The sequence below is a fragment of the Cetorhinus maximus genome, chromosome 4 (assembly GCF_964194155.1).
Source record: "Cetorhinus maximus chromosome 4, sCetMax3.hap1.1, whole genome shotgun sequence".
Taxonomy (NCBI): domain Eukaryota; kingdom Metazoa; phylum Chordata; class Chondrichthyes; order Lamniformes; family Cetorhinidae; genus Cetorhinus; species Cetorhinus maximus.
Window position 1 is genome coordinate 50044803 of NC_135882.1, and position 14305 is coordinate 50059107.

The following is a 14305-nucleotide window of genomic DNA, read 5'->3' on the forward strand; positions in this document are numbered from 1 at the left end:
AATGCTGAGTAAGATTAATTGCTGATGTAAATTTTGACCTGAATCATCAAACCACCATTCGTACATTTTTTTGCCACGGAGGAAAGATGGGACAGCTACTCACCTATACGTCAGGTTAGAAAATTAAAATAACGATACAAAGAATGTCCATAAACCTAATCTCATTAAAGTGTTCACTTTCTTTTTAAAACAATGTTCCTCCATTGTCACTTAAAGTGCTTTAATGCCTCTCTTTATATATCAGTGTAGACAGTGACTAATGGCTGGTTATTTGAATGAGGTTGATTCAGTTCTTGTTCAATATCCACACACATGTACTTTCCAGCAATGGCCATCAGATAGAAATCTGGTGTAGGAACCTTGGCAAACTTTTCCCCTCCCTACAAAGAGGGGCACCAATTTGGGGTAACATCCTTTTTGATTTGGATGACAAAAAAAAGCAAGTTATGACAAGAGTTTCATGCGTCAGGTTGAAGTTCACACATAGTCAGGCTGAAGGGAGATCCCATTTTGAAAACTTGCATTGAGCTGCCTTGGTGCACCTTAGAAGAGCAAAATCTGAGAGATTAGAGAGGGAAGTTAAGATGGTGAGCCTCAGCTAGGCCAGGGCCACACTTCAGAACAGAATGGAAGTGTTCAACAAAGCAATCACGTAATCCTCAGCAATGTTTAGCTTTTTACTGATCTATCACTGTTCAACATTCTTTTCTACAGTTCTTCCTTCACTGTCCTCTGGAGCTCCAAGGAAAAATATGTTATATATTTCTGCCATTCTTCATTCTTGAATATGAGATTACATTTTTGTCCCTTTTGGCCCATCCTTCTATTCCTTCAGCACAGATAGCTGAATGTACTGATGTTTTCATGGAAATAACACACTGTAAGCATTCAGATGGCAAATCCAAATGCAGCTCATAACATTACAACTCTATTAGAAAATATAAGCTCTTACAGAAAACATTAACTCTAAAATCCAGGCTTTTGAGGGGGCTTAGACCTTAATCAAACATTAAAAGACACAAGAGACAATTCAATGGATAAATTTATAGGGGAATACAAAATCTTGTTTAAATCCTTACTTTACAAACCATGGGGTGTGAAGCAGTGCTACACAGACTGTGCATTTCCCCAGCGCAGATAGCGATCTAACTATGCAACTTGCGCTGCATTTCTCAATGCTACTAATAATGACTGGAATGTGTATTGCACAGGTAATGCCCCATGGTATGGTATACCCGGGGAATCTATGTAGTCTGCATTGTGCCGCTGTAAGCAACGCTACGCAAATGATTTACCCTCTTAGAAATTCAATTACTGAATTTCCAGCAGTAATTTGAGAGGTTTATGAATTAAAGCCACACAAAGTCTAGAGCCTGGAATTGTATGCAGACAAAGTAGCTTCTTTTTAAACAAAACTAACACAGCAGCTATTGTGCAACTGATACTGTAACAGGCAAGCTGTCATACCTTTAAAAATGAAATACCCACCTATCTGCAGGAATAAAAGGCTTTGGGTGGAATTGTTCCAGAATTGCATTAAGTGAGGTAGCGGGCGGGTAAAATGGAGTCCTACCCGCTGATGAAAATGGCAGGTTTTCACGCCGTATCTTCTTGAGCCCGCCTCATTATATATTCACTCCCGCGAAACATGCCATTTCCATGGCGGGTGGGCTCTCATTCGCCCATTCCCCATCACCCCACTGTTGCATCACGCCGGCTGCCATCTTTAAAAGGCAGCCGCCAGCAAAGTGCTCATTGCCACCAGCTCATCACTGCTGCCTGGGAGACATGACTTGCAAGGGCAAAAAGACTGTAGCCCCCCGCTTCAACAACGGGTCCCTCGAGCGACTGCTGGATGCCGTGGAGGCCCGCCGGGATGTGCTCTACCTCCGGTCTGGCCGCAGGATGAGTAGCAAAGTCACCAACCCGGCTTGGGAGGTGGTGGCAGCGGTGGTCAGCACCAACACCCTTCAGAAGAGGACAGCCACTCAGTGCCACAAAAAGATGAATGATCTCCTCCATTCCGCCAGGGTAAGTCACTCTTTTCATCACTCCCAACTCTCACAAACCCATCACACACTCACAGGGCCCTCATTCACTGCCAGTGCAAGGGACATCACCATTTACTCTCTCACAGGCACCTTCATTGTCCTCATCCTGTCCATGGGACCACTCACCACCCACACAGGCCAGGCATACTAATCATCAGGCGTCCTGTTACACTCTCCCCATCTCTATCCATACAGAACAAACTGGCTCACAACAGGAGGGAAAGGTCGCAGACAGGTGGAGGGATGCCGAAATTTAAAGTGCTCGCAGAAATTGAAAACAGTGCCATCCAGCTGGCCGGCTATGACTGGGACCGGTCTTGTGCTGACATGAGGTTGGCGCTGCTCTACCAAGTGAGGGTCCAGCAGTGCAACATCCATCAGATAACCATGCCGTGAGTGATGTGTCCTCTTTCACAGGCCACTGCCATGCATTAATTATCTCCCCTTGCTTTCGCAGGCGCATCTGGGAAGCAGCAGATAAAGTCCACGACCCAGAGCCTCCAAGCAAGCTTCAAAGAAACCTCCAAAGAGGAATCTGAAGGCACCCTCCCTGAAGTCCCATCACAGCGCTCACCCACACCCTCCACCAGCGCAGGGACACACACCTTGATGGGACCTAGCTTTAGAGTAGCCTAGGGATCACAATCTGGACAGCACATCGCACTTTCTGATCCACAGCAGGCGGAGGCAAGAACTTCCCAGGTCCCCAGCACTTGGAGGACTGCTGGAGGCTAGGTCAAATGACAAGCCTCTGGACTCGGTCATGGAACAGTTGCTGGAGCTGCAAAGGCAAGCTTAGGAACATCAAGAAGGGATGCCGCTGCACTCCTCAGAATGCAAGGCACAATAGAGGAGTCCATCTGTCTTCAGGCTGAGGTTATAGTGCCAGCATTGCAACGCACCGAAGTCAACATTGGCAGGATGGAGGCCGCCATGGAGACCTTGGTCCAGGACGTCACTCCTGCACGGGTTTAACTCCATTGCTGATGCCATAGTTGGGCTCCAACAGTGTGTACGCAAGAGGGCTGCTGGGCAGCTCAATCTCACTTCAGTTACCCCTTCCACTCACAGTCAGCCAGGGGCCCTCGGGCACCCATAGGGAGGAGGATCAGCAGGTGCACGCTCTGGGGCCATCCACCCAGGTGACTCTGGGAGTGACCAGACCATCCAACTCCCCTCTTCCTGTGACCTCCACAGATCCAGCTTCACAGGCTGAGGAGGGTGCCACTGCCACACAGCAGGACCCCAAGAGCAGGCCGGGGCCCTCCAAGTCTCGGCCCTCCAGAGGATGCTCACCAAAGTCATCACAGTCAACAGGCTGCCTCCACCTCTGCTGTGGATGTCCAGGAAGCACCAAGACGTAGTGGCAGGGTTAGGACAGTTAAGGAGAATTAGTTGCACAGCCTGGGCACTTGTGTTAATCACTTGTACATAATTGTACTATTGTACAATAAACTCCCAAGAATGTCTCCCTGCCTATGGCTCCTTGTTCTGATGAGCAGTGTTCTTGTCATTCAGGTGTGAAACCTTTCTGCACAAGATAAAAGGCAGGTGTCTCAGTCCAGGGCCTCTTCCCAGTGCTCTGTGCGACATTCAGACAACAGTGATGGTCCAGCCTCACACTCCCTGGAAACATTACTGATGCCTGCACCATGGCAGTGCTGGTCATTGCTGCCAGAATGTAGTGGGCAGGTGGCACAGGGTTCTCTCATATTCTGTGTGCTCTCAGCACCTTTATGGTGGGGCTGGCCCCCATCACAGTGATGCTGTGCACCAGCTCCTGAAGGGCTGAGTTGTTGAAGGCAGACACAGCATCAGATGCAACTAAAGTTTCATGGCTGAGTCTCTGAGATGGCCCTGATCATGGAGTGCAAGCGAGCTGCCCTCGGCCAGACAGGAGTCAGACATTCTCAGAGACCATATGAAGATCTATGGAGTGTCCTCACTGCATGTTGTCATCTTCCTCCTGCAATCGAGCGACTATTAGGGCCTCCACTGCATCTCCATGGAAGGAGCATTCTCTCAGAGGGCATTGCCGCTGAGATAAGTCAGACTGGAGTCAAACATTCACAACTGCGAAGTAAGGACTACGGGGACACCTCACTGCATGTTGTCATCATCCTTCACAAATCTGGCAGTTATGAGGGCCTCCCGAGTGCGCCTGCCTCATCTAGCCAGTGCAAGAGCCTCATCCCCATCATCGTCACCACTGAGGACCCCCTCACCCTCATCCCCATTGGCGTCCTCCTCATTGGAGGAGACGTGCAGCTCCTCCATCTCCTCCTCAGTCAGCTCCTCTCCCTGTTGCAGCGCCAGGTTGTAAAGGGTGCAGCAGACGACAATGCATGACAAACTCTGCAGACTGTATTGCAGGGCTCCACCAAACTGGTCCAGGCACCGGAACCGCATCTTCAGCATCCCTATGGTCTGCCCCATCAAGTTGCCAGCTGCTGCATGAGCCTCATTATAGCGTCGCTCTGCTGCAGTCTGAGGCAGCCGCATGGGTGTCATCAGCCACGACCTCTGCGGGTGGCCCTCATCCCCAAGGAGACAACCTTGTAGCCTCTGTGGACCCTGGAAGACTGCAGAGATCTGCGAACGACTCAGGATGTAGGCATCGTTCACACTCCCTGGAAACTGTGTGCATGCCTGCAGGATGCATTCGCATACCAGCTGCACGTTCAGTGAGTGGAAACCCTTGTGGTTGATGAAGTCCACCGAGTGTAGCGATGGAGACCTGAGCACCACATGAGTGCAGCCAATCGCACCCTGCACCTGTGGGAATCCCGAGATCAGGGCGAATCCAATGGTTCTTGCATCCTGGCTGTCCCGATCCCGGGCGAAATGCACAAAGTTGTGTGCCATGGAGAAGATGGCATCTGTGACCTCATGGAAGTATTTGTGGGTGGCAGATTGTGAAATCCCACAAAGATCACCCGTGGAATCCTGAAAGGAGCCCCTGGCATAGAAATTGAGCACCGTGGTCACTTTATCACAGCCACTGGCAGTGGATGCCCTCCATGTCTCCTTGGTGCCAAGTCCTGCAGTAAGTGGCAGGTGTGAGCCACCAGATCCCTAGACATGCACAGTCGTCAGCGACGCGGGTTCTCAGTCATCTGCAGGAATGGCAGGAGGCCTCTATAGACCCTGGGTGTCGCTAGGCGCGACCAGCCACGGCTCGCTGTCGCTCCTGGGCATCGTGTGCGGGAGCCCCTGCTGCCCCTTCTTCATGAGGTTGCTGCTCCTGCCTGTGCATGGCCGGGTGCCTCAGTCGCTCTCTCCTCTGTCTTCTACACTCTCTGTAGGCCAACAGGCATACAGCTAGGCCACCAGAATCCATGATCCTGACGTCGGATGGCCACAGATGAGCACGCTGCATGGCTGCCCTGTCAACCTGTGACATGGGGGACACTGGTCCAAACCAGGATGCTGGGATTGCAAGGGGCTGTGAGCGCCTCCAGCAGTGACTGCTACATGGCCAGCATTGGCGAGGAGATTGTACAACGTGTAAAAATGTTTACTGCTCCATGGTCCAATAAAGTGGTGGTGGACTTGAAGTCTGTGCCCGGGGGTGGGAGGGGGTAAGGTATGGAGTGCTCGGTGGCCCTTTGGTGCCTCCGTGCTGCTTGCATGGGCGGGCAGGCTAGGAGCCTGATCTCAATCATATCACTGTGGCTGTGCCTGATCTGTCTCAGTTGCAGAGGCATGGTCAGTTTATACAGGTGTCCCTAAAGTGTGGCCATTTCTCTCGCTTACCCTGCCCCCCACCTTGATTACCTGTGCGCGGGATGCAGCGCCAGGGCAGCACTTGATCCCCACACCCACCCCTCAGCAGTCGCCTCCGAGGCTGGCCAGCACTTCCCCCCAGACACCCCCCTACCCCTCAGCAGTTGCCTCCGAGGCCAGCCAGCACTTCCCCCCAGACCCCACCCCCCACCTCTCAGCAGTCACCTGTGGGGTCTTGCATCAGTTTCCCCACCCCCCTGCAGCCTGTAAACAACAGGCGAGCTGTGGAGAACGCTGCTGCGCACTCACCTCAGTTCCCCAAAAGTGAAGGCCACCAAGTGCATGCCGCCTGCGTGCTGTTGTGAAACACGTTGACAGTGGGTTCCACCATATTTTCTGCACATGCCACCTATCACGCCCGCCACTAGCTGGCTTGGAAAATTCCGCCCATTGTGTGGGTTTATAATGGACTTTTCATTCCAATTTTCAATAGAAACACCGTTGATCTCCAGCATTGTTGCCACTCAAATATATCAATTTTTCAGCAAATATTTTTAAAGCTCTGTTTTAAAGCATTGCTTGATTGCGCTAATAGATGACAAAAAAGTGTGTCTTGCGATATGTAAATGAGTATGGCGCAAAGCCAAGGAAGAGAAAATTTCTCAAAACCAGCACAATTTTGGGTGCAATTTGCACCCTGATTGTCAATTGCACTCAAAGCAGAAATTCTACCTTACTGTTCTTATCTTCATATTTCCATTGTAAATTCCTTTGTATACATTCACAATGGAACTGCCTATGTAAACTTGTCACACAGTATGTACATTGCCCTGTCAGTGGTGGCACTCCAGGTCCTTAACTGGCAGAAGAACGTGAACATAGTATGAGAAGTTTGCACAGGCAGTTTTCATTAAAAATATGGACATAGGAATTTAGAATGTAAAATAATGACGCAGTAATTCACATAAACAAAGTTTTCTTACACATTTTAAATAGATTAGGGTATTTCCAAAAAATAGGGGCAACGGTGTTAAAGTTCTATAACCAACTTGTGCTCCTTGGGAGCATGGGTTAATATAAGACAGCTCCAATTCCCCAATCTTTCCTCAGAACTCATCCCTTTTAACTTGTAACACTATAATTGTTCTTTTCCATATCCTTTCCAATGCATGATTACTTTGTGTGTCATGGTGACTATACCCCCTGCAATTAAACTTTTTTAAATGTCTTTATGACTGTGAAATAGAGGTAGTTAAATCCATAGCAAGTCTATATATTTTTGATATCCATTCATGAGAATTAACTGGTCACAGTATTACTTGTTGAGGAAGTCTTGCAGCTGCCTGACTCTCTCTGCTGACTATCTCTCTACTGACTGGTTTCCTACATGAAGAGGATACACGTCAGTGCAATAGGCTACATGTCATTTCAAAGGAATTATTTCTATCAAAAACATTTTGATTGCAAAATAAATGGAAACCATTTAATAGGCTCCTGGCTATGTCCTAAAATCTATTGCATTAAGATAAAGAGTGGGTCTGGAATCTGGGTAGAGTTTGGGGTTCAGAGAGTGAACAGTTGAAATTCTGACACACTTGTTCAGCATTGAAAGACACCTTTCCATCCATTTCAAACTTCCAAAGGCTAAGAGAGGCATCAGTCGGCATGCTACAGTTCTTCTTGTGCCACTGTACTGATGAATTTTCGGCATTCGTTTGTTGAAACCTACATATAACTTTATGTCACAGACAGTGATCCAGGTTTAGTATTGGTAAACAAGTTAGCAAAGTGGAGTAACTTTTATTATTTTTGTATTTGAAAAGAATGAGATGAAAATTCTGCAGCCAAATGAAATCTGCTATATTGACTTTATACCTGTTTCATTTTCCTTTCAATAAACTCAATTCATGATTATAGTCCAAGTCACAAGGTCTGATAAAATGTTTATTTTTCTACGATCCAAAAATTAGAACACAAAAGCGCTTGTGTTAATTGCAAAATGCCATCAGAGTAACAAAGAACTCAGGTAACACTACCAAATATTTTGCATATGAAGTCGTACTCCGGGATAGAGCAAGCAAAAACAAAATGTGGGAGAGAACCACATAAAGACTAGGTTCCAGTGTTCTTTCCTTCACTACCTGTCTAGCTGAGTCTTCACATGGCAGCAGAGAATGGCTGCTTTAAGGTGAAGGACAGAATGCTGGAGCCTAACCTTTATACACTGACATGTAATTTTTTATTTTCAGAAACACGTAGCATACAGTGCACCTCCAACTAACAATCACACATTCAGTCTGCTCCTATGCGTATGAGCAGAGGTGAGTCCCCATCAAAGCCCACCACCTGAATACAACTAATCCCCATTTGTTTTACAATTAACAGGTCATGGCATGGAGTACAAGGAAGGAGGAAAACATGCCATCATTACCCAGTCTGGCCTGTAGATGACTCCATTACCACAACAATGTAGCTGATTCTTAACTGTCCTCTGAAGTAGCCACGCAAGCCACTCAGTAGGACCAAACCTTTTGGCGGTTCAAGAAGGCAGTCTTATCTACCTTCTCTGTGCAACTAGGGTTGGGCAGTAAATGTTGGCCTTGGCTGCGGTACCACATCTTGTGAATGATTTTGTTTAAAGAAACAAGAGAAGCCAAGGAATGTCAATAGTGACATGATTGAGACACTTAAATTGGCATGTGTATCATTACTCATTGGTCCCTTTCTAAGTCTCCATGTACTGATTCTATTCCCTCATTTGTAAATTTAATATCCCACATTTTTGATATGTATAAAAATTATTAATGGCAAATTTTATTTGCCATTGTCTGCATAGCTGGATAACTAATCTAAATTCTTTTGCATTTTTTTTGCCTTTGTCTACAGCTCTTACTATTTTAGGATTGTCAGCAAATTTCACCAACATAGTTTTGGTATCTGGGCCTTTATACTTATGTGAAATAACAGGGTTGCCATTGAAGGTGCAATGACTTTATGGGGAAACATAGTTCTCTCTCATTTCTTTGTCTTCCTTTCCACGAGAGGGAAATTAGATGTACTTTCAGTGAACAGTTTCTAATAACTCAGCCAGAGCACTTAAGTACAGACCCACACACTCAGTCACTCATTCACACATGCTCACAAGGTTACACCTGTACTCCTGCATGACTGTACAGTTATATTAATACTATGTTGGAATCCTGGTCTGTTTGAGTGATGTCATAGAATGTAGTGTTTATCTAATATCAGTGATACAACCTCAAACACCAAGGCAACTGAAGAAACCAGATGTTTAGTTTGATCCCTGGGTGGACTTTCTCAGTTGAATCTTCAGGTCCGAGGTTTCTGGCATTGGCGGCTCAATACTGGAGCCAGAGCCAGAGTGAGCATCAGTCAGCTTCTTTTAAAGCAGTCTTTGATGTTCAAACAACTTTGCACAATGCCAAAGCCTGCATAACATTGCAGCCAATGTACTCATTTGATTACTGCTCAAACCACACAATGCCTTCTTCTCATTGTCGCCAGCCAACAAAGATCAAGCATCTGAACAGAAGATGAAGCTAATTTAATAGCAAAGCTAGAGTTCCTTCGCATGGAATTCAGAGGCTACTCTCCCTGGTCAGGCCTGGCAAAAGGGTGCAGCCTTTTTTCAAAGTTCCCACTCAATAGTTAGAAATACTGGTAAACAGAGCAAAACTAATCTGATGTGGGAAGGAACAGGAAACAACTCACTGTCTGAGAATAGATAAACAGAACTGAAGGCATGTTTTAAAGTCGAATTTTAATGGAGGAAAATGGAGAAAGGTCACCAGATGCCCGGAGTATGAGTTTCTGACAGGATCGATATTCCTGGTTTACTTTCAACCGCACACCCTCCCCCAACACCCATGGCATTACCACAATTCCCAGCGATACATGGAGTTAAACAAATGAGGGAGAATGCTTGCAGACAAGATTTTAGCCAAATAGAAAATGCAACAGCCACAATCTGCCTTCTGATTATGACATTTACAAATCAGAAGATTAACTGGCAGTGATTTGTACCTGCAAGTATTAACTCATTAAAAAGTTCAAGCTTAGCGTATGTGGCATGTTATCCACATCAAAGTTCCATCTTTAACTTTACTGCATGAAGAAAAACATTGTAGCACCATCTGGAGCACATGAAACCGTTTCCAGACTCAATAACTTTTAAGTGCGCACAGATGTCATAGAACCTTAGAATTCTGCGGTACAGAAAGCACTTTGAAAGTGCTTTCCATTTAATCCTATTTCGCTGCCCATTCCCTTTTAATTTTTTTTATTTCTCACAGTATGTGTCTAGTTCTCTTTCCAGGACTCCAGAAACAACTCATGTATAAAAAAAATATACTTTGGGGCTTTCTGTTACGACCATTTACTTTAGAAAATGTCACGTATATGGAAACAGGGTTACTGTTTGGTGATTTTAAAGTCACTAAAGGGAGGCTCTTACCTGTTGTTAAAATTAGTGCAGTATTTGAGACCTTGACAACCCAGCTGACATGGTTCTCTGACATCAGCCAGGCATGTAAACATGGCAGCTTCCAGAGGGTTATATTCGCAGACTCTATCAAATTCTTGCCAGCTTCCCCACCTGGTGCTGTACAACTTAATACACAGGTCCCTGTCAAAATAAGAAAAATATTTCTTTAAGAAGGGAAGCAGCCTCGAGGTTAGAAAATCTGCACTTAAGCCAATACACTTTATTATTGCACCAGTACATTTCTTCCATGAAGCTCTCAATTGCTCACCTCAAATCCAGTATTGTCAATTTCTTACTTAGCATTTTGGTATCAATACAGCATAATGAAGAAAAAGGCACACATAAACCAATTGAGTTTAATGCTTATACCAATAAACTTTTTGTGTGGTATCCATAACTTCAAGATTGTTGTGATACACCTATAACTATCAGTATTAATATTATACAGCTCAAAATATTCTACCCAAACACCAGCCAACATTTGGAAGATCAACATCTAATTGTACTGCAGAGTGCTCTGCATTGTACAAAATCTTCACACTTGTCCCATTACACTTTACCAAAGTCAAATGTCAAAAACAAAATAATGAAGAAACAATTTGAAAAATGAAAAGGAAGAAAATGTATCAAATCAGCTATATCATAAATGAATAAGGGTTATAAGTACTGAAATATGAAGAAAATTGATGATTGCAGAATGCAATTGCAGGATGAGAACCATTGCAGCACTGACAGAGCAATTTAAGAAAAAACAAGTGAAGAGGACACTCAGTAGAGTGCATACCTCCACCATGTTGTGTTAACTCAATGTTATTACAAAGACACAGCTCTTCCTTGAGGTTTTTCCCTGCCTGGGTGATTCTCTGTAACTACAAAGTTCAAAAAAGGAATCTTTTTATTAAGAACTTCAATCTCACTGAGGAGGCTTCAGGCCAATCAACATCCAACAACCTGCTCTGAAAACTCTGCTCAGATTTTGACAGATGCGACTAATTCCAACATAGCAGCTGAGACAATCCACTACATTCTAAAACAATCAACAATATTCGAAATCAAACAACCCACGACATTCTAAAAATGAGTCAATTCACCCCATCTCCCAATGTTAACAGCACACTTGCTCTAGGCACATCTTTTGTTTCTTTGTTTCTTTTCTTTCCCCACCATCCTTTGGCCCTGTAAGACTAACTCGTGTCATTCAATCTTTTCTGTCTTCCATCCTAACACAGGCCTTCCTTTTGTCCTTGTCCCACTCACTCCTTCCGCAAAAGCAATTACATCTTTAACTTTTCCAAATTCTGCTGACAGGTCATTGAACTGAAACATTAGCTGTTTCTCTCTCCACAGATGCTGCCTGACCTGCTGAGTATTACCAGCATTTTCTGATTTTATTTCAGATTTCTAGTATATGCAACATCCTGTTTTTTGAGAGGGTCTGACAGGTCTGACAGAAAACAACTCGTGAGGAAATTAAACTGCAGGTACATAGAGACTGATCAGGCCAACCCAGGATCATAATGGACAATGGCTTGCATGCGACTGAAGTCTGGTAAAGGTTAAAATAATAAATAAATGAGGAAGATCACTAACCCGAGTGTTAAACAGTCATCTCAAAACTAAACAATGCAGTCCACAAGAGGACATGCTGAGGACTATACCTGGTCTGGCAGCTTGGTTTTGAATCAATTACAATAATCATAATCACCAGCCAATTAGAAGACCTAATAACTGTGTATGGTTGGCTAATGTGGGACTTACAGCAGCTGGTACTCACACTTCAACCAAGAAAAATAATACAAGGGAAGTACATCGGGCAGGGTGGAGCTGCAATTGGTAGGAAGACAAGAAAACTCATATGGGAAGAATTTAATGCGTTAACCTCAAGAGCAACTGGACTGATCATCTTGTAGCCTTGATGACACTCTGCTATTTTTCAAGGTTATATGAAATTGTGTGACTATTCTTGATTATTCAATAAAAAGTAATTTAGCCTAAAAGACAATTAGTTGTCTTGTGCTTTCCTCGATTGCACCACTTAGGTCCACCTTAATCTGATACTATTGACAATCAGAATGAAGCCATAATGGGAGGACCTTTACTGAGATAATTGAGAATAATGTCAAAAGCGAAAATCATTCAAAAAACTAATTTTTTAAATTACAGCTAAGGGAGTTGGGATGAGTTAAAGGGAGGACTCTGGTTTCATAAATTGCAAATCTGAAAAAGGGATAAGAAGGGGAAGGAAAAGAGAAATTACCAATTCAATTAAACCGAGTTGAAGTACCGCTAAAATTAGCTGTGCAGAGCTTAAAAAAATTGACAGTGACAAAATTGTCTCAGACTGCCTCTAGCTGGTCAAGGCTGCAAGTGACTAGAAATAATTTTTACAACTTAGAGCAAAACAAAAGTTATAATTCATAAAAATACAGTACCAGATCTAACATTGAAGGAAGGGTGAGGTATGAAACTCCTTCCATGCTGCCTAGAGTAGTATCAGTTACTTCATTATCACTAGTACAGGGTCAGGAATCATAGAAAATGACAGCACAGGAGGTGGCCATTCAGCCGATCATGTCTGCGTTGGCCAATGAGGAGCCATCCAGCCTTATCCAACATTCCAGCTCTGTTCATGTAGCCTTGTAGGTGACAGTGCTTCAAGAGCATATCCAAGTACTTTTCAAATATTAGGCGATTTCTGCCTCTACCACTCTTTCAGGCAGAGAGTTCCAGATTCCCATTACTCCGAGTGAAAAGATTCCCCCTTAAATCCCCTTTAACCTCCTACCTCTTATCCTAAATCTATGCCCCTGGTTATGGACCCATTCCTCAACCAAAGGCAATAGGGCTTTTCTATCCATTCTCTCTAGAGATCTCAATTTTATACATTCTAATTAGGTCTCCTTTCAGCCTCCTCTATTCCAAAGAAAACAACGACCCAATCTTTCCTCATAACAAAAAATTCTTCAGTCCAAGCAAAGTCCTCGTAAATCTCCTCTATAACCTCTCTGATGCAATCACATCTTTCCGGTGACTGGAACCAAGTGTTTCATACAGTTCTAACGTAACCTCTCTGCTTTTATATTCTATGCCTCAGCTCCCGTATGCCTCTTGACCACCTTATGTACCTGTCCAGGCACCTTCAGGGATCCAAACACATGTAACTCTGTTCCTCTCCACTTCTCAGTATCCTACCATTTATTGTATATTTCCTTGCCTTGTTAGCCTTACTCAAATGCATTACCGCATACTTCTCCAGATTTAACTCCATCTGCCACTGTTCCGCTCACCTGACTAGTCCATTAAAAAATTTCTGCAGTCTACATTATCAACCACATGGCCAATTTTTGTATCATCTGCAAACTTGTTAATCATAGTCCCTACATTCAAGTCCATATCATTTATGACACAAAAAAAAAGTAATCTAGAACTGAGCCCTGTGACACCCCACTGGAAATAGCCTTCAAATCACAAAAACACCTTCCTTCCTCTGAGCCAATTTAGGATCCAACTTGACACTTTGCCTTGGATTCCATGAGCTTTTATTTTCAAGGTCACTCTGCCATGTGGAACCTTATCAAAAGTGCCAGAGCTTAAACTGCTCTAGCTGGTGGCACTTCCCGCTCATGTGGCTGTCCAGGCCACAAGCAACATTCAGGGTTTCCCACATGGTGCAGGATGTGTATTCAACAGGGCTAAGGTGCCCTTCCATACCTTCAATTTCTAGACTATTAACTAGAAACACTTACCAGCTACTCACCAATCCATTCCTTCTCTGGTTGTCTTGTCACAATATCTGTTTTGCAGATGTTGCTTTTGTTGTTGGAGGTTTTGCTGGAGGCTGTCTCTCTCACTTTAACGCCTTGGTTGCTGCACTTCATCTCCACACATGCCTGCACCGCTCTTGCCATTGAGTTTCTAGGCTGGCTTCCTCTCCCCTGCTTTAATTCCTTGGTCGCTGCACTCAGTCGTCATCGCCACTGCTGCTAGTGAGTCTCAGATCAGTAAAAGTAATAGGTGGACCAGG

At 44.6% G+C, this 14305-nt stretch overlaps 1 protein-coding gene across 1 annotated transcript in view; it reads right to left on the bottom strand.

Moving 5' to 3' along the window:
- Positions 1-14305, bottom strand: part of reck (reversion-inducing-cysteine-rich protein with kazal motifs) — a 170180-nt gene that overhangs the window by 31942 nt on the left and 123933 nt on the right. Inside the window, exon 14 of the mRNA XM_078539778.1 lies at positions 10252-10422. Within this exon, the coding sequence (XP_078395904.1) occupies positions 10252-10422 (171 nt within the window). The remainder of the gene's footprint in view (positions 1-10251; positions 10423-14305) is intronic.